Source organism: Malaclemys terrapin, chromosome 7 (genome assembly GCF_027887155.1).
Source record: "Malaclemys terrapin pileata isolate rMalTer1 chromosome 7, rMalTer1.hap1, whole genome shotgun sequence".
Classification (NCBI taxonomy): Eukaryota; Metazoa; Chordata; order Testudines; family Emydidae; genus Malaclemys; species Malaclemys terrapin.
In genome coordinates, this window is record NC_071511.1 from 100932384 (window position 1) to 100949236 (window position 16853).

General features: G+C 40.1%; 1 protein-coding gene across 5 annotated transcripts in view; it reads left to right on the plus strand.

The window, feature by feature from the left end:
• STK32C (serine/threonine kinase 32C) overlaps positions 1 to 16853 on the plus strand; it is a 236948-nt gene that overhangs the window by 203552 nt on the left and 16543 nt on the right. For all 5 annotated transcript variants that reach the window (XM_054035296.1, XM_054035299.1, XM_054035294.1 and 2 more), the window contains exons 3-5: positions 8445 to 8596; positions 13923 to 14096; positions 14793 to 14830. In XM_054035296.1, the coding sequence (XP_053891271.1) occupies positions 8445 to 8596; positions 13923 to 14096; positions 14793 to 14830 (364 nt within the window). The remainder of the gene's footprint in view (positions 1 to 8444; positions 8597 to 13922; positions 14097 to 14792; positions 14831 to 16853) is intronic.

Consider the following 16853-nt stretch of genomic DNA (forward strand, 5'->3'; position numbering starts at 1 on the left):
AGCTATGTGAATGAGCTGCCAAATTATTTTTTTAGAAAATGTGTGCACTGCATTGTAATCATAAGTATGTCTGATAATTAAAAGAGAACAGACATAATTATACCATGTGTAGAATTTTCATTAGCTTGTTTAAAAATAGTTACCTTGATCATTAGAGTTTCATTAGTACACAGAAGAATCACAGAAAGACATTCCAAAGGAAAAATTAGCCAGTATCCACAATCAAGCTGACTGATTTTGCAATATTCCATAGTGCTTGAGAGTGATGGTGGGGAAATAACAGATTAACCTTTTGATACCAACAATTGCCTCCATCGTGTCTGCTGCTGAATAAACATATCAAGGACAAGACATTTTGACTCTTGATGTCCAAGGCAGTGATGGATTTAATTGGTTAATTGGAAACTGACATTTTCACTGATGGAATCCAGAGGTTATGCACTATTGTAGTCTGATGTGTGAAAGGTGATATATGTGTGAAGCTTTCTGAGGTAAAATCACTCCCAAATTCTGCTTCAGAAATCTTCTGATCCTAGTGCGTTCAAGTCACTGAGGATACTCCATGTAGAGTGCTGAAAAATAAGGCCGTTTGCAGCTTACAAACACATTTTGGGTCTCATTTAACTTGATATTTCTGTTTGTGTATCTTTGGGTATGTCTACACTGCGAAGTTGTCGACAAAACTTTTGTCTTTCATGGGTACTTTAAAAAGCGCCCCCACGAAAGACAAAAGTTTTGCCGAAGCAAGTGGCAGTGCTCTCCTGCCGACAAAGTTAATGCCGCTCGCGGGGCTGGAAGTATTTTGTCGGCAAACGAGCTGACAAAGTACCGACCAAGAGCGTTTACACATGCTGACTTTTAGAGAGAAGGCTGTATCGACACAGTCTTGTCACTAAAAGCTGTGTGGTGTGGACAAGCCCTCATCAGTGTCTTTCTGTACTTTCCTTTAGATCAGTGTTTGAAAGTAAAAAAAATCGACTTCTTTTGTAACTTTTGTTATATTTGTAAGAGGCTTTTTGTTTTTAAAAAAGTTTCAACTAAATCCAACACCTTAGAACTCTAAAGAGAGATATTATTGCAGCCAATTGCTATTACATCATTTACTGTTTATTCACATCCAGTCTGATGCAAGGCCTAATAAAGTCAATTGAAAGACTCCCATTGATTTCAATGGGCTCTGGGGATCAGACACTATTCCTTGTGATATTTAATACTTGAATGCATTAGCACACATTGTAAATTATCAGTGGTAGACAGGGAAAACACAAAAAAACTACCCTGAACCATAAGAATGTTTGACAACAAAGATGTAGTTCCATTCTGAAAGTAGCCTGAGAATTACAACTGTGATCCAAGTAAGTTAAAAATTATACCTGGAACTTATTTTATACCTTTAAAATGTGGGAGTGTGAATTGAGTGTACAAAATAGTCAAACAAGAGTGGCAAACAACTCATTTAGACTGAATTTCTGTCTAATGGAGGAACTCACTTCTGAAGGGAGGGATTGATATAAATAATATGAGGTTTCAGTATATATGTAGTATTTTAACAGTTAAGCCTTTGTTTTTCATTACATCATAAATATAATACAAATAAATTGTTTAATCACTTTCTCTGATATTGTTATACCAATAGAATAAAAACCAGCAGGATCTTATTAAGAGGGATAAGGCAAAGATGCCACATTTATTGTAAATATACTGATAAAGCAAAAGATAAAAGTAAACAACGTTGTTTGACTACTTATTTCTTATACACACACACATATATATATATATATATAGAGAGAGAGAGAGAGAGAGAGAGATTCATTCACACAATCATTCATTCAAGTTCTGTATAGGTGTTATAGTTACCAGCCTAGAAGTTGCTCATGCCAAGTTACTAGCCAGGTATCTTGGTCATGAGGATGGAGCCGAGTCTGTGTCAGGTGCACCTGATGCTCCTGGAGGCTGGCAGCAGAACCAGAGACTCAAAGTCATCAGTCTTTAGAGTCCATTCTTATAGGAATTAGTTCCTATGTTAGTCTGTGAGAGCTGTTTCATCCTGCTGTTGCTGACTCAATCAGCAGATGGCACATTCCTGTCCAAAGTGGCACATTCCTGGTGGCTCCACACTGTCCAAAGTTTGTGTTTCTCATCCTTCCAGGTGATGGGGTGGGTCCCAGTTTACCCTCCGGGGGTTTCTGGTCATCCACTTGACACATTCTTCGGCCGATGGATACTCCTTTTCTAGGCTGGCACCTCCCTAACCATCCATGTATATCAAGCACTCATCAGCATACATTCCATCCCTTAACCATATTTTAATTTACTGTCTCCACCACTTTCAGAGTGTGTGCTAATTCATTTGAGACTCCCGGCCCTTTAATCACAGAGGGTGGGGGTCTGTCCTAGGAGCCATTGAATGAAGTGAAAGTCACTTAACAGCTTATAGTGTTTGTTTACATTGTATCAATTACTTCAAGAACAAAGTCAGTTAACTTGTTTGTAAGTTTTACATAGTAGTAAAAGTATCTTTCACAGGATAGATATAATCAATGGTTTCTACAGACAGTAGCTTACAAGTTTTAACAGAAGACCCAAGAGATTTTTGTACTTGGTGAAACTGTTGGATTTTAAAGTGTGGGGGCCAAATTATGAGGGGGTCACTGTCACTTGGGGGAATCACTGTTAGTACCTTCTTTAATATCCCTACAATATGAACTAAATGATTATGCCTTTTCAGAATATAAGGAACAGAATACTCATAATAAACTATGTGACAGATTGGTTTCAGTCTGTCAACAATTCACATTTGATACAGAGTAGAGCTAATGTCAAGAGGAAAATCTAAGAATTCTATAAGCCACGTCTATTTAAAGTCAAAGACAGTGCAGACAATGAGCTGTCTATAAATTGACATCTTCAGACAAGGAGGTTAATCATACTCAAAAAATATCTTCTAACAACAGACAGTCAGCCAAAGAGTGGGGTGAGGGACTTGCAAATGTGGCCAGAAAGTCCATAGTTGTGTGGCTCTACCTTCAACAGCATATTTAAGGTAAAAAGTGACCCAGGAAAACCGATCCTGAAACTGTGTAGGCACAGAACTGAATACAACCCTCTGTGAATTTGGAGACAGGAAACACCACTTTGGCTCTATGTCTACACTACGAAGTTTGGTCAATATATGTTATGTTGGCTTACAGCTGCCAGCTTCTATATGTCATTCAGGCATGTGCACAGTTGGTTGCTTGCGTTGGTGCTGCATGTTCTGATCACAAGTAGTTGCATCGATAGAAAATGTAATACACCATGGATAGATATTCCCTCTGGTACAAAGCCTTGTGGGACATTTTAGCAGTGCTTTGTGGGATACCAGCAATTCCCTCAGGGATTTTTGGGGAATTAGGGGGTCAAGTTCCCACAATCCCACATTCTCCATCCCATAATGCTTATTCCATGCTATAATTTCATGCCATTTTTAACATTTCCACTGCTTTTCAGTCTCTGACATCTCTCTGGCAGAAGTATGGCTCCTGTACAGCTCAGCTCAATTCTTATGACTATTGCTAAGACACGACACACAATTCTCCTGTATCTGTGAAATTTCAGTGACTACTACAACCAGCAGTGCAATGAGGATGATGAATGGATGAAAGAATAAAAATGCCAGGTTGCTGCTGGCATTCATACAACCATTCCACTTGTTAAATTAGCATTTCAGGGCCCAAGAAATGAGCACTGAGTAGTGGGATCGCATTGTAATGCAGATAGAAGATGATGAGCAGTTGCTGTAGAACTTTTGGATGCGAAAGGCCACATTCCTGGATCTGTGTGCTGAGCTCTCTGGCACAAAGATGCCAGAGTAAGGGCAGCACTGACACTGCTAAAGGGAGTGGCAGTGATGCTCTGGATTGCTGTTGGTCAGTTGGGAATCAGTTCGGAGTTGGAAAATCCACAGTGGGGGCCATTGTCGTCTGAGCGTGCAAAGTCATTAAGTATATCCTTCTGCACGGGACTGTGACTCTCAGCAATGTGCAGGGAATAGTAGATGGATTTGAAGCAATGGGGTTCCCGAACTGTGGTAGGGCAATAGACGGGATGCATAGCCCTATTCTGGCACCAATTCCACCTTGCAAGTGAGCACATAAACTGAAAGGGGAACTTTTCCAGGGTTCTGCAACCACTAGTGGATCACTGGGGATGCTTCACTGATCATAACAGTGTGGGCTGGGCAGGGAAGGTGTATGATGCTTGCATCTTTAAAAACACAGGACTTTTCCAAAAGCTGCAAGCAGGGATATTCTTCCTTGACTGGCACATTCACTTTGGCAATGTTGACATGCCAGTAGTAAATCTGGAGGACCCAGCCGATCTCTTGCTCCTGTGGCCCAAGAAGCTGTACACTGGCTACCTTGACAGAACCAAGAAAAGATTCAACTACGGGCTGAGCAGGTTCCGGGTGCCTGCTGAATGTGCATTTGGTAGACTCAAAGCGTGATGGTGATATTTAATAACTACACTGGATCTCAGGAAGGCACATTCCTATTGTTATTGCGACGTGTTGTCTACTAGGTAATATTTGTGAAACAAAATGGAAAAGGACACTGGATGAGTTGAGGGCTGAGGTGGGCCTGCTGTTTGCTGAATTTTAACAGCCAGACACAAAGGCTATTAGAAGAGCCAGCAGTGGAGCTATAAAGTTGATGGAGTCCTTAAAAAAATAATTTGAACAGTCAGCTATCGTCGTGTTATACAATGCTTTTGGGAACTTGTGTGCCTGTTATGGATTCGTAATGTGGCAAATCTGCTTGGTGCAAACTGGTAAATATACTCTGCATTTCAAAAAAAATAAAACTTTATTGTGTGCAAATAATGGGAAACAAAGCTAAAGTGCAAATAAACAAGTTAAAAACATTTTAGCAGCACTGTAAGAGTGCGATGCATCCTTATAAAAACTGAGTAAAACATGCATGTTTACATATTCAAAAACGTATTACAATGTTTCATTCATGGTAAAAACAAGTAGGGGACTGTGCTTTCTGGCTTATCCTGTAGTTATCACAAATCAGAATAAGTGTAGTCATGGTTCTATTTGTTTGCCCCTGCCATGGAGTGGTAGGGGTAAGGGTTCATGTTCTGCTGCCACCTGGTATGCTGTGGGGTATAGGGATCAGTGATCATAGAGTTTTCCATGGAATGGCAAGGCAGCTGTGTATTCGGTCTTCGGGCATTTAGCTCAATAATGTTCTGCAACATCTGTGTTTGTTGCCTGAGCAAACCCACTTCCTGCCTTACTTCTCAGTCCTTTGCCTCTCCTCCAACAACCAGTCTTTCCATTCCTGGTACTTCACCCTGATTTTAGCCATTTGGCCCCTCCAATCTCCATGTTCACAGTCAGCAGCTGTGGAGCACTGGAGGATAGCACAAAACATGTCCTCCCTGGTCTGCTTCCTTCTTCTCCGATCTGGGTCAGGCATTCAGTGGACATGGAGGGGGCACCTCTGAAGGCCCCCATGCTAGAGGCTGCTGATTAAAACATACAGATAGAGCATTATATTTACAGTCAAAAGGGAAAGGGAAGTCTCACAACTCTGTTACATTATTCCCATAAAAACCTTTAATAAAAAATGCTATTGTCACTTTAGCTTTGAAGCACCTTGTTACAGCATCACTCTTCAGCTTAAGCCATGGTTAGTACAGAGTATATGGGGGCATGGAAACCGTTGCATGGGAGGTTTAGATGCTGGCTGCTCCTTGGTATGAGTATAGGGAAAGCGGAGTAAATATTGCTAATATTTTCACATGCAGTGGTGATTTTGATTAACATCTCACTCCTGAGGATGACAAAGGTCCAGAGAACACTACTGCTACTGGTATCCCAAAGCCCCTTGGTCCATATGTTGCTAGCCTGCTTATTGTAATGATGCCAGCAGAACGCATCACAGAGTGGCATGGGATTGTCTCCTATCGCCTGGGAAAACACAAGGTTGCCATCCCTAGAAATGTTTGGGAGAGGGTTGCAGAGCATTTTCCATGGAAGTTTTGAGATTGTTCAAAAAGATAATAGAGACGTCCTCTTCAGATAAGCCAAGTACTCCCCATGGGGAGAATTTTGGGCACCCTGTCTAGCCCAACAAGCCAAAGAATGGAAAAGCGAACACCAGCTGTACCTCTTCATTCTACCTCTATCCAGAGGAGGGCAGTGATCTGTTGTGGATTGTGTAAGTCGGACTGCTACACTTTATTTTTTTGAATTAATTTTCTAACACGTCATAGTTGATTGAAGTGTCAACTAAGTATGCATTCTAAAGCATTAACTTTAATTGTATTTCCAGTGCTGGTTTTAAAAGTAAAGTGAAGAAGCAAAAGTTGATGAATTTGTTCTCTAACTGGGCAGATGGGTTAGGTGCTATTTTTAAACAGGGAAAAAGGGCAGAGGGAGGCAGTAATGAGAGGTTTTAGGCATCGAAAAGGGAAACAAACTGCTTGTAAGGAATAATTCATCTGTGCATGTACCTGGGCTCCCGTCCCCTTCATCTCCAGGCTATGTGTGCTTGCCTGGTGGGACTGGCTCAACTACAATGGAGTTTTGAAGAGCTCCTGGCTCGCTGCAGGCTTTGAATCACCCTCCACGTCCCCCATCCCCTCTTCATCCTCTTCCCTGTGCACTGCAGGAGTTATCATGCCTGGGTCTAATGCAGCATCCAAAGTCACATTCTGGGTGCTGGTGGGGTTCCCACCAAGTCTGACATACGGTTTGCAGTAGAAGTGGCAGGCCTTCTGGGTAGCCCCAAATTTGTTGTTGTTCTCCCTCACTTTCTGCTAGGCCTGCCAAAGTTCCTTGGCTTTCACCCAGCATTGATTCTCATCCCTGTCATGCTCAAAGTTTAGCATCCCCGATGCAATCTATGTGTAGATATCTATATTCCTTCAGCTGCTCCTTAGTTAGGCTTGCACAGCCTCTTTTTCCCATAGGCTAAGGAGATCCTGGACTTCCGCTCTATTCCAGGCAGGAGCATGTCGAAGTACAGCGCTCTGTCAGTGCAGAGCTGGCATGGTCAGATGCTTGCAAAGGTGGGCTAGAAGGTTTGCTCACCAAGGTGGGCAACCAGGAAAAGGCATTTCAAAAACATGTTGAGGTTTTTAAAGAGGACCGAGTGGGGCAGGCTTCCAGGATCGATGACCCCTGGGCAGTAGAGTTCAAAATTGTGACCGGAGTGACCACTGTCATGGGAGATGGTGCATTGTGGGATAACTGCTAGAGGACAGTTAGGGTTGACACAGGTGATGCAGTGTCTACATTAGCACTATGCTGATAAAAATAGTCAACTTTGGCTGTGCATCATTTGGCAGGGGTCCTGAGGGGGCTGTAATTGTGCTTAAGTTGATGGGAGACATATTTAGGTTTGGATAATACAAACCTATGTTGAAACAAGTCCACTTAGGTCAACCCATCTTTGTAGTGTAGACCAGGCCGGGGGAAGGAGATGTTTGGTGTGATAATAAGCCAGTCATATCAAAGGAGCCAGAAATGCATAAGAGGACTGTGAAAGAGACCTAATACTATAAGCTACATGGGACTGATAGGCTTGGTGGCCAAATGGATCACAAGGGAGAAAAGGAAAAAAATGCTCCCTAGAAAAATAAGTTACTTTACTGTAACTAAGCATAAATATGTACCTGCCTAGCTTAACTCTTTCCAAGTATGAGACTAGATCTGTTATACAGTCTATTTCTTTTATCTTAATCTCGTTTTTAATTTATTCTTAAAGAACTTTCTTTTTAAATAGACCATTTGAATCTTTGTCAGTTGTCTGCAATTTCATGAAGCCCATCCCTGAGCGGTGAAAAAAACTAAGCAACAGCAGTGAAGGAAGGGTGGCTGGAGTGGAGCACTCTAGGGCCCTGATCCCTGGTGGAAGCTTTTAGGAGCTATGGCATAAAATAACAAATACTGCTATGAATAAAAGGCCATACCTGACCCATTAGGTGTGCCACCCACAGGGCTGCAGTCACATGGGTGCACAGGGAGTGCCTAGTGATTATAGATGGGAATGGAGTTTAAAGGATGTCAACAAAATTCAGATCTAGATTTTGATAACTTCAGAGTTCAGAGATGTTTGGATGTGGGCTTCTGATTTGGCCTATTATAAAGATAAAGGGTCAGTTCTAAAATTCTGATTCAGATCCAGTTCAGAATTCAAACATCTTCTACAGTCCACAAGTATTTGAACTGATAACTTTGTACAGGCCCATGTCTAAAGAGCACCGAATTAAAATGGGCTTGATTTTGCCAAGTGTTCCTTTCACCCCCTCCCCATTAGTTTAATTGGCACTGTACTGAATACCACACATATTTGAGCCCCAAGATACCAAATGAACAGCTACAGTCAGATAAAACATCAAGTAAAGGTATATCACTGTCATCTACTTTTTTTTTTTTGTTTTGGTTCTAGGTGTGTATTGTACAAAAGAGAGATACGGAGAAGATGTATGCCATGAAGTACATGAACAAACAACAATGCATCGAAAGAGATGAGGTTCGAAACGTGTTTAGAGAATTAGAGATCCTGCAGGAAATTGAGCATGTATTCTTGGTGAATCTCTGGTGAATATCTTCTTTTCTGATGTACACTTCTGGTGACTGCATGCATTCACAAACACCTTACAGTAACACTCATAGTCATTCAGTTTGCTCTTGACAAGGGGCAATGAAAGAAATCTATTGAGTTGTTTCCATGTCATCAATGGATTTCTTGCTTTTGTGAAAACTCAGGGAACCTGTCTTGACACTAAGATGTCTACATTTTAAGGCACATTTTGAAATGCATTTGATAAATTATCTGACATGATTTCTTTGGAATATTTTGTTTTTTTAATAGGTAAACAAGTTCTCTTTCAAATCTGAAAATCAAATAACTGTTCCGCTAATATTTTTCAAGTTAAATTTAAAATAATTTTGCAATTCAACATGTTAAAGGGAAGTTTGGCAAAGGAACCTTGATGCAGTCAAACAACTTAGTCACGGTAATTTATGTATGGAGATACTGATCACTGTGATTCTGTCCACGTTCTTTACTGTTTCATCGTGAATTGTGTGCTATAATTCGTGCATCAGGCACAAACTTGAACTTAAAGAATTAAAAGAAACTGGTAGCTCTCCATGATGTAGATTATGTTTACCATCTTTATAATAAATAACAATAAATAATAATAATAATACCAGCAACATTTGTACATGGTACAAATGTGCTAAAAGTGTATGGGGATTTACACATGGTTCCTGTCTCTCAGGAATCTTTCATTCTAAAGCACTTGATCTTGCAAACACTTGCTACTGGACTGGGTAAATGGACTGCTCTGGGTCATAAGCATTAGAAGTAAGATTTTGCTAGGTAGGCCCTATTAGAGGGGCCCCAAGTCATCAAGGCACTTTAAATATGCACTTTAAGTTAGGCACATGTTTAAGTACCTTGCTAAATGGAAGCCAGGATGACAAAGAGAGGCCTAAGAGGAGGGTGGCCAGACTACATAAAATATGGTCGTAGGGATGCTCCAGTGGCACCGTACATCTCACGCTATACAGTGAGCATCCAAAGATACATTTCAAAAGCTTTTTATGGGTCAAAACTAATTTTAGACTTTAGTTGTGATATAAGGAAATAATTGCAATAATTTCATTGGTATTTGTTGCAGTGAACCAGTCATTGCATAGTCTTTACCAGTGGACACATGATCAAGTTTGAACTGCAATTAATAATGAGCAATTTCAAATGTAATCACTTTAGCTAGTGTTCTCCTTTTGAGACAATTTGAAGAGACTACTTAAATATATCAGCCATATGGCAATTATTGAAAGCCTTGTTGTAAACAAAATGCTTTATAATAAATTAAACTGGTCAATTAAAAGCGCATTCCTTTATCATTCAGATTTATTTTCGTTATTAACTTGTGCACAACCCAAATCTATTTGCTGAAGATAGAAAATGATCCAATAAGCCCCAAAGGATCATAAGTTCATTTTTGATGAGCGTGCAATAGTTCAGACCTTTATCTGAAGTTTATCAAAAATTTTGATGTTCCTTCCACCACCATCTTCATGACCCTCTAATGGGTCCTACTCCAAGTTATCCCTGCTGCAATTGCCCACCGCAAATGTTCTTTTGCAGGGATCAGCAAATCTCAGTAAGTCTATCATCTTCCTTGATGGGCCCTGGAAGCTGAATTCAAATTGTGCATGCTCAGAGATGCTATGCCCAGAGAGCATTTTATGCATGAGTGCTCATAAGATTCATTGGCAGCCAGGTCCAACAAACAGGTTTTCAGAACTACTGAGTTCCATGATGGAGTCTTCAAAGAAAGCATTAGGAAAGAGGTAATATTGGAAGATACAGGAATGAATCCATGACCCATATTTATAGACAGTGGGGAAGGTCAAATCTCTATAGCTTGGTGGAAGGAAGCTGGGGACAGGTAAGAAGATTACAAGAAGGGAGCGTGATGTGACCATACTGGGAAAGAGGATGAAAGTGAGAAAGAGAGGGAGAGAGATGGGCCATCCTTATCCAACCTGAAAATTGGCATTGGGCTGCTTAAAATTTTGAGTTGCTTTTATATTTTTCAAATGGCTTCACGCATCCTTTGTTACAGTTTATAGTATATTATTTCAAATGATAAAGTAGCTTTTTGTAAAACCCCAATTCCTCATTTGGAATCTGGAGAATATAATGGAATCAGGTAGCCAATATTTCCAATCCAGCAGTTTTTCAAATTACCTAAAGACTCATGCAATTACATCTTCTCTACTGTTACGAAAAGTGTGTTGTAATGATAAAATAAAGAGTGTGTTCATAAAATAACTGGTAAATAAAGTGATATTTTAAAATAAAAAATGCAGTGAAGTGTATTGATAGTGCCATAGTTTTCTCGAATAGATTCCAAATTTCCTGTTGGATTCCAAAGTTTATATCACAAATGAAATGTGTTTGTTAGTCTAAAATTAATCCCTGTTGCATATTGTTTGACCTCACAAAGACACATCAGGAATTACTGGCACTTTTTCTCAGGAAGGATCCACAAATCTGATAGCAGGACAGGCTGAATTTGCATTGATAGAGTTGGCAGGGATGTTTGCTTCAAGGAGTCAGTCTCTATTGCCAGTGCTAATCCTCCAGCCATGTTAATGTGCAGTGAAATTTCCTGAAGACTGAAAAAACCCCAATAGCACTAAAATAAAATGATGAAATAAAGTCAATGCATGATGCCTTAGGATTAGATTCAATAAGTCACTTCAGTATAGTCAAGACAATCGCCTGAGTTTGTCAAACCATTTTAACAATTGCTCTACTGAGGTCGTTAAGAAAGTGTTTTCTTTTAGCACTATCAGATAATAGAATTGTACATTCATTTCTAGCACACATTCAGTATAAGAACAGAAATTTATGATGCACAATCCCACATGTAATTCACTAAGTAGTACTGTTGCCACAAACGACTACTGGAAATTCTTTTGAGGTATGTCCAGAATATAGTGGGGTTTCTCACAAAAGCCAATTGTTTCAGATTTTAAAAAGACCTTTCTATTTTGTAACTGATATAAGGCTCCTGCTCTGACATTCTATGAGTTAAATTAGTCCTTGTGTTCTCTTACTTCATTTTCAAAAAAGAGAAAAATCAGTTTATGAAAAATACAGAAAATCTGCATTTAGAATGAATCTGAAGTTAAAATGAAATGGGTCTTTAGTAGAGTCCCAAACTTTACCTGTTAATGAGGTGAGTGATTCATAAAAGATAATAGGGAACTATGTAGCTCTGGGTGAATGGTTAGCAGGGACTGACAATGTTTCTCACAGTGAAAATCATTAGTGCAAAGTGTTGAAACTCAAGGCCAAATTTTCATAGCTTAGCCTCCCCGTAGCTGCAATTCAGGCCATTTTCCTGATAGTGCCACAAATCAGGTAACTGGGTCTCTAATGGTCTGATTTTTCAGAGCTAAGCACTCAACTCCACTGGAAAACAATGGGAACTGTGGACCTCAGCCTTAGGCTAAAACTGAACTAAATTGCACTCTCAAAGAAGTGAGAGTGCCAAATTTCACCTGTAATTATTTCTGCTGACAAAACTGTGGTTACAAAAACTGTAGGCCTGGTTAAGGTCAGGCTGAATCTGAAGCCCTAGAAATCTCAGATAACTATTTTCAACTAAATAATTTAGGGCCTAATCCTGTGAGTTGCTTAGCCACTCCCATAAAGTGCTAAATGCACTCAAAGGGCCCTTTATTCCCACTGAACACCACACGGGATGGGACCTTTAATTTTGTTTGGCTGATACTATATATAATGCAGGTTTTTTTTAAACAATACATAAGCAATAAACTTTTGTAACGTATGATCCCGTTGACACGCAGGCTGCCATGATGCATGCTGTGTGCAATTCCACTGACCTCAAAGGATTTGCACATGGCGTTAGAGAAGAATTTGGCTCACTGAGTAAATGGTGCAGATCCTGTACTGGCTTTCTGGGTGTTCATTGGAGCAGGGACTGGAACCCAGGTGTCACCTCAACCCAGGTGAGTCACCTAACCTAACCACCAGGTTCTCACTCTCCCTTCCTAAGGCTCAGCTGGGAGGTGAGAAATCCAAGTTCAAATTCCTGCTCCAATGACTATTTAAGTATTTTATACAAAGAGGAACAGCTTCAATAGGTTTCAGAGTAACAGCCGTGTTAGTCTGTATCCGCAAAAAGAAGAACAGGAGTACTTGTGGCACCTTAGAGACTAACAAATTTATTAGAGCATAGGCTTTCGTGGACTACAGCCCACTTCTTCGGATGCATATAGCTTCAATAGGCGAGACTGAGCCCCACCTAGAATATCCCATATCTTAGTGGTTAAGGCGCTCATCTAAAATGTGGGAAACTGAAGTTCAGCTCCCTACTCTGAATCAGACAGAATGGGGACTTGACCCTGGGTCTCCCCATCCCAGCTCAGTGCTCTAGCCACAGGGCCATTGGGTAAACAAGAGGGTCCTCCTTTGGTTTTATGAATCTATCCCAAAACCTTTTTGGGGAGCCAAAAGTATTTAGCAAATTGGTGTCAAATCTGTGAACAGTTTTAGTTAGCCTGAAACTGCATTTTTCAGCAGCTAAATATTTATCCAAAAATTCTCGCCCAGCTCCACTAAGAATTATAGGTATGCCCCCCACAATGGGGCCTTTGAGAGAGTGCAGCATAGCACCCCACACATTGACCTCATGCTACTGCTGAAGCAAGGACAGTCTCCCCTGGCCCATCATAGGTCCTTCACACTAGATGTCAGAGAAGTGGATAGAGGCTCAGTCAGGGGGCCTGAATCAGCACCAACATTTTAATTGTAATGGAGATTGGCTAACAGTAGCTCTGGGTAGCATATTCTTTGTTGGTGACTCATTAGAGCTGATAGCAGGGAGGTTTATCAGATAATTACATTTGGTTTGCTGCTCATTATTCCAGCACAGTATTGATTATATCAGGAAGAATAAGTGTGTTAAGAATATAGGAGTTAAACGACAGTGCCCTGGATATAACAATGGACTGTGCAAGTAGGGTAAAATTAATGAGCATTGCTGCCCCTCCACAGAAATTTTGCATGGGATAGCCTGTGTAAGTTACAAAATGAGGAAGGCAGCAAGCAAATTAATTCATCCAGACAGAACATAGCAGTAACGAGTTAAAAAATACGAGACAGTATATTGAATCATGCATGCACAATTAAAATGATGTAAATATTGAAGCCAGGATATTCCTGTAACTTTACTTGGGCAAATGGGGAGCATATGGTTGTTATCATTTAACATGTAGAGTATAATTAGGATAAAAAAAAGCTCCTTCATTTTGTAGCACCTGTGAAATTTGCAAGGTGCCATGCTGTTTACTCACCTGTGTTTGTTTTCTGTAGGTACTCTTTTCAGGATGAAGAAGACATGTTTATGGTAGTGGATTTACTCCTAGGTGGTGATCTGCGGTATCATCTACAGCAAAATGTTCAATTCACAGAGGAAACAGTGAAGCTTTATATTTGTGAGATGGCACTAGCTCTAGACTATTTACGAAGTCAGCATATTATTCACAGGTAACAGCAAAATCTGTTAGTCTCAGCTGTTGAAAACTGGTGCAGCTAAATAAACCAACAAGGATAAATGAGACGATCAGGCTCATTAGAGAATAAGGGGCCAGATCGTCAGCTGGTGCCAACTGGCATACGTCCATTGCAGTCTATGTTTGAATTTAAGGTGCAGTTGTCCCCATTGTGTTGTACGCTAATGAGTATCCCAACGTCATTAACAGTTGGTATTCAGTAAACAGCTCCTATTTAAACTGCACTTGGCCATATGACCCCTTGGTTAAACTTCTGCCCTCATTTATACTGGAGCTGGTCTTTTGCCATCTGTGGACTTACTCTAAATTTACCCCAGCGTAAATTTGGCCCAGTATTTAATTCAAAGTTATAAAGTTCTTCATAATAAACACCAAATCTTGCAGTATTAATTTCAATGGGGTTTTTTCAAGGGCAAGATCTGGGAGTTTTGTTCCCTTTTTTTTTTTTCTTTTCTTTTTTTGGAATGGTTGCACAGGAAAAACATTTATCTATTACACATATAAGAGATGGCAGATGCATGAATAATTTCTCTCAGACTAGGGTACTTTGTTTCTTTGTTTTATATTTTCTACCCTAATTATTGGGTCACAAGAAATAGTTTTGCTTTTCTTTTGAGTTGCTTTTTCCATTTGCATAACTTCTTACATACATCTTCATTTCTTTTCCCAGAGATGTAAAACCAGACAACATTCTCCTAGATGAGCAAGGTAAGAAAAAAACAAAACTTGTCTGTCTATGCAGCTCCTTCTAGCCTAGGTCCTGATTCTCCACTACCATGCATCTTGTGTGCATATTTATCCCTGGGCAAGGAGGGAGCAAGACACTACTGCTCTGGTTTGGAAATATTTTATATTAATTTTGCACACAGGTTATGCAAGGCAAGGGAGAATGAAGTCTCAAGTACGTTCGTCATAAACCAAAGCTTATTTTTACTAGCTCTTATATTTTTAGGACAAATAATATTTCTGGCTGAGATTTTAAAAAGTGTTATTTTGTCTTCAAAGATATTAATATGATAGCTTCCAATCAAATTAACTATTAGAAAATAACTTTGTTTCCTACCAATCTGCTAGTTGATAAACAATGTTGGGGACCTGTTTCCACAAATACCTTAGGCCAAGGTATCATAATTATTTGTCATCTTCAGTACTTGGAGTCAAGAAAAGAGGTATTTATATATTTACTTTGAGCTTTAAAAATACAATTGTAGTCACCTACCTTGTGCTTTGGGAACTTGGGCCATACATTAAAAATCACAACATGAACATAAAGGACTGCCCATAAACATCTTCTCCTCAGCTTATACTCTCTTCAGCAACCTTACAGAAGGGGAAGGGCGTGGTGGGGGGAATGGGCTTTACAACTTGCCTGGAAGATTAACAAATCTGGGCTCTGATGGAACAAAGTGGAAAACTAGATCAGGATTCTTCACTGAGAACGTACTACTAGCAGCTCTCTGTTTTAAATGGAAGGCGTTCCAGCTTGCGCACCTCTGCTGATCTCAGCTGTTGCAGTATATCATTGGGAAAGACAGGCAATCTCTCAGGCAACCAAGTTCTAATCCTTTCCAGTTTTTATAGGTTCAAACCAACAGCTTGAATTCAACCTGAAAGCTTACTGGAAGCTGGTGCAGATCGCAGAGCACTGAAAAACTATTGCGCATAAGATAGAAGAATGAGAGGAGAGGAGAAAACAGGAGGAGAAAGGGGGCTATTCTGCCTTGATTCAGATACGAAACATCCAAAGATGTCAATTGGGGAGCCACATGCAGATATAGGGCAGAAAATAGCCTTACAGAAGAGAGAGAGTGGTTTGCTTTGGACTAGATTTCTAGGTTGGCTTGAAAGTAACTATCCCTCAGGCAAGTTTTGGAATAATTGGTTGACCTGCTGCAACTCACGTTGGATTTCTTTCTTGTTTGCCTTGACAGAGTAGATGAATTGGCCACAGATTTTATATGCTTCACCTAATGTAGTTTTATTGTTATGTGTCTGTTACACAAGTAATCTATGAACAGCCACCTTAACAGTATGAAAAACAAAATTGGCATGTAGCCAGCTTCTTTTAAAGAGCAGACTTGGCTATATTGGAAGCATGATCAGAGTTAAAGAATTAAGGAATACTGGAGTTCACTACAACCCAAATTCTCCTCCTTCAGTGCTATACTTAACTGTAGTGATGTCTCTTTTCTTGCTGTTTTGAAATCAAGGACCTAAGAGAGAGCGCTGCATCTTCCTTCATTCAAAATATGTCTTTGCTCTGGAGAAGACACTTGAATGCAAACAGACCAGTGAGCTTTTGATGATTTATAAGCAACTTCTTGACAGTTTGTCCACATATCCCTCTGTCTTCATCTCTTTTCAGATCAGGCAGCATTGGTCTCATATGCATAATTCATATAGCTATCAGGCAGCTTCTCACAAGAAGGAAGAAATGGCAGGGATATGGTACTGCCAGCTTACTCTGACCACAAGCTGTTTGGAAGACTTGCTATACATACTCATGGATAAACCAGTTTATACTTAAGCCATGCTGGTTTGTACATGGGTTCATGCAGTAAAGAAAGAAAAAAAAGAGAGCCAGATCTGCCTGAGAAAGCTGTTTTTCTCCAACCAGAAGACGAGAGATTTATTGCCCATTGCTTGGGAGCCGCAAGTCCAAACTGGGATGCCCATCCCCTATAATGGGGGAAAGACAAAATTGTCACAGCGGCTGGGGAACAACCAGGTT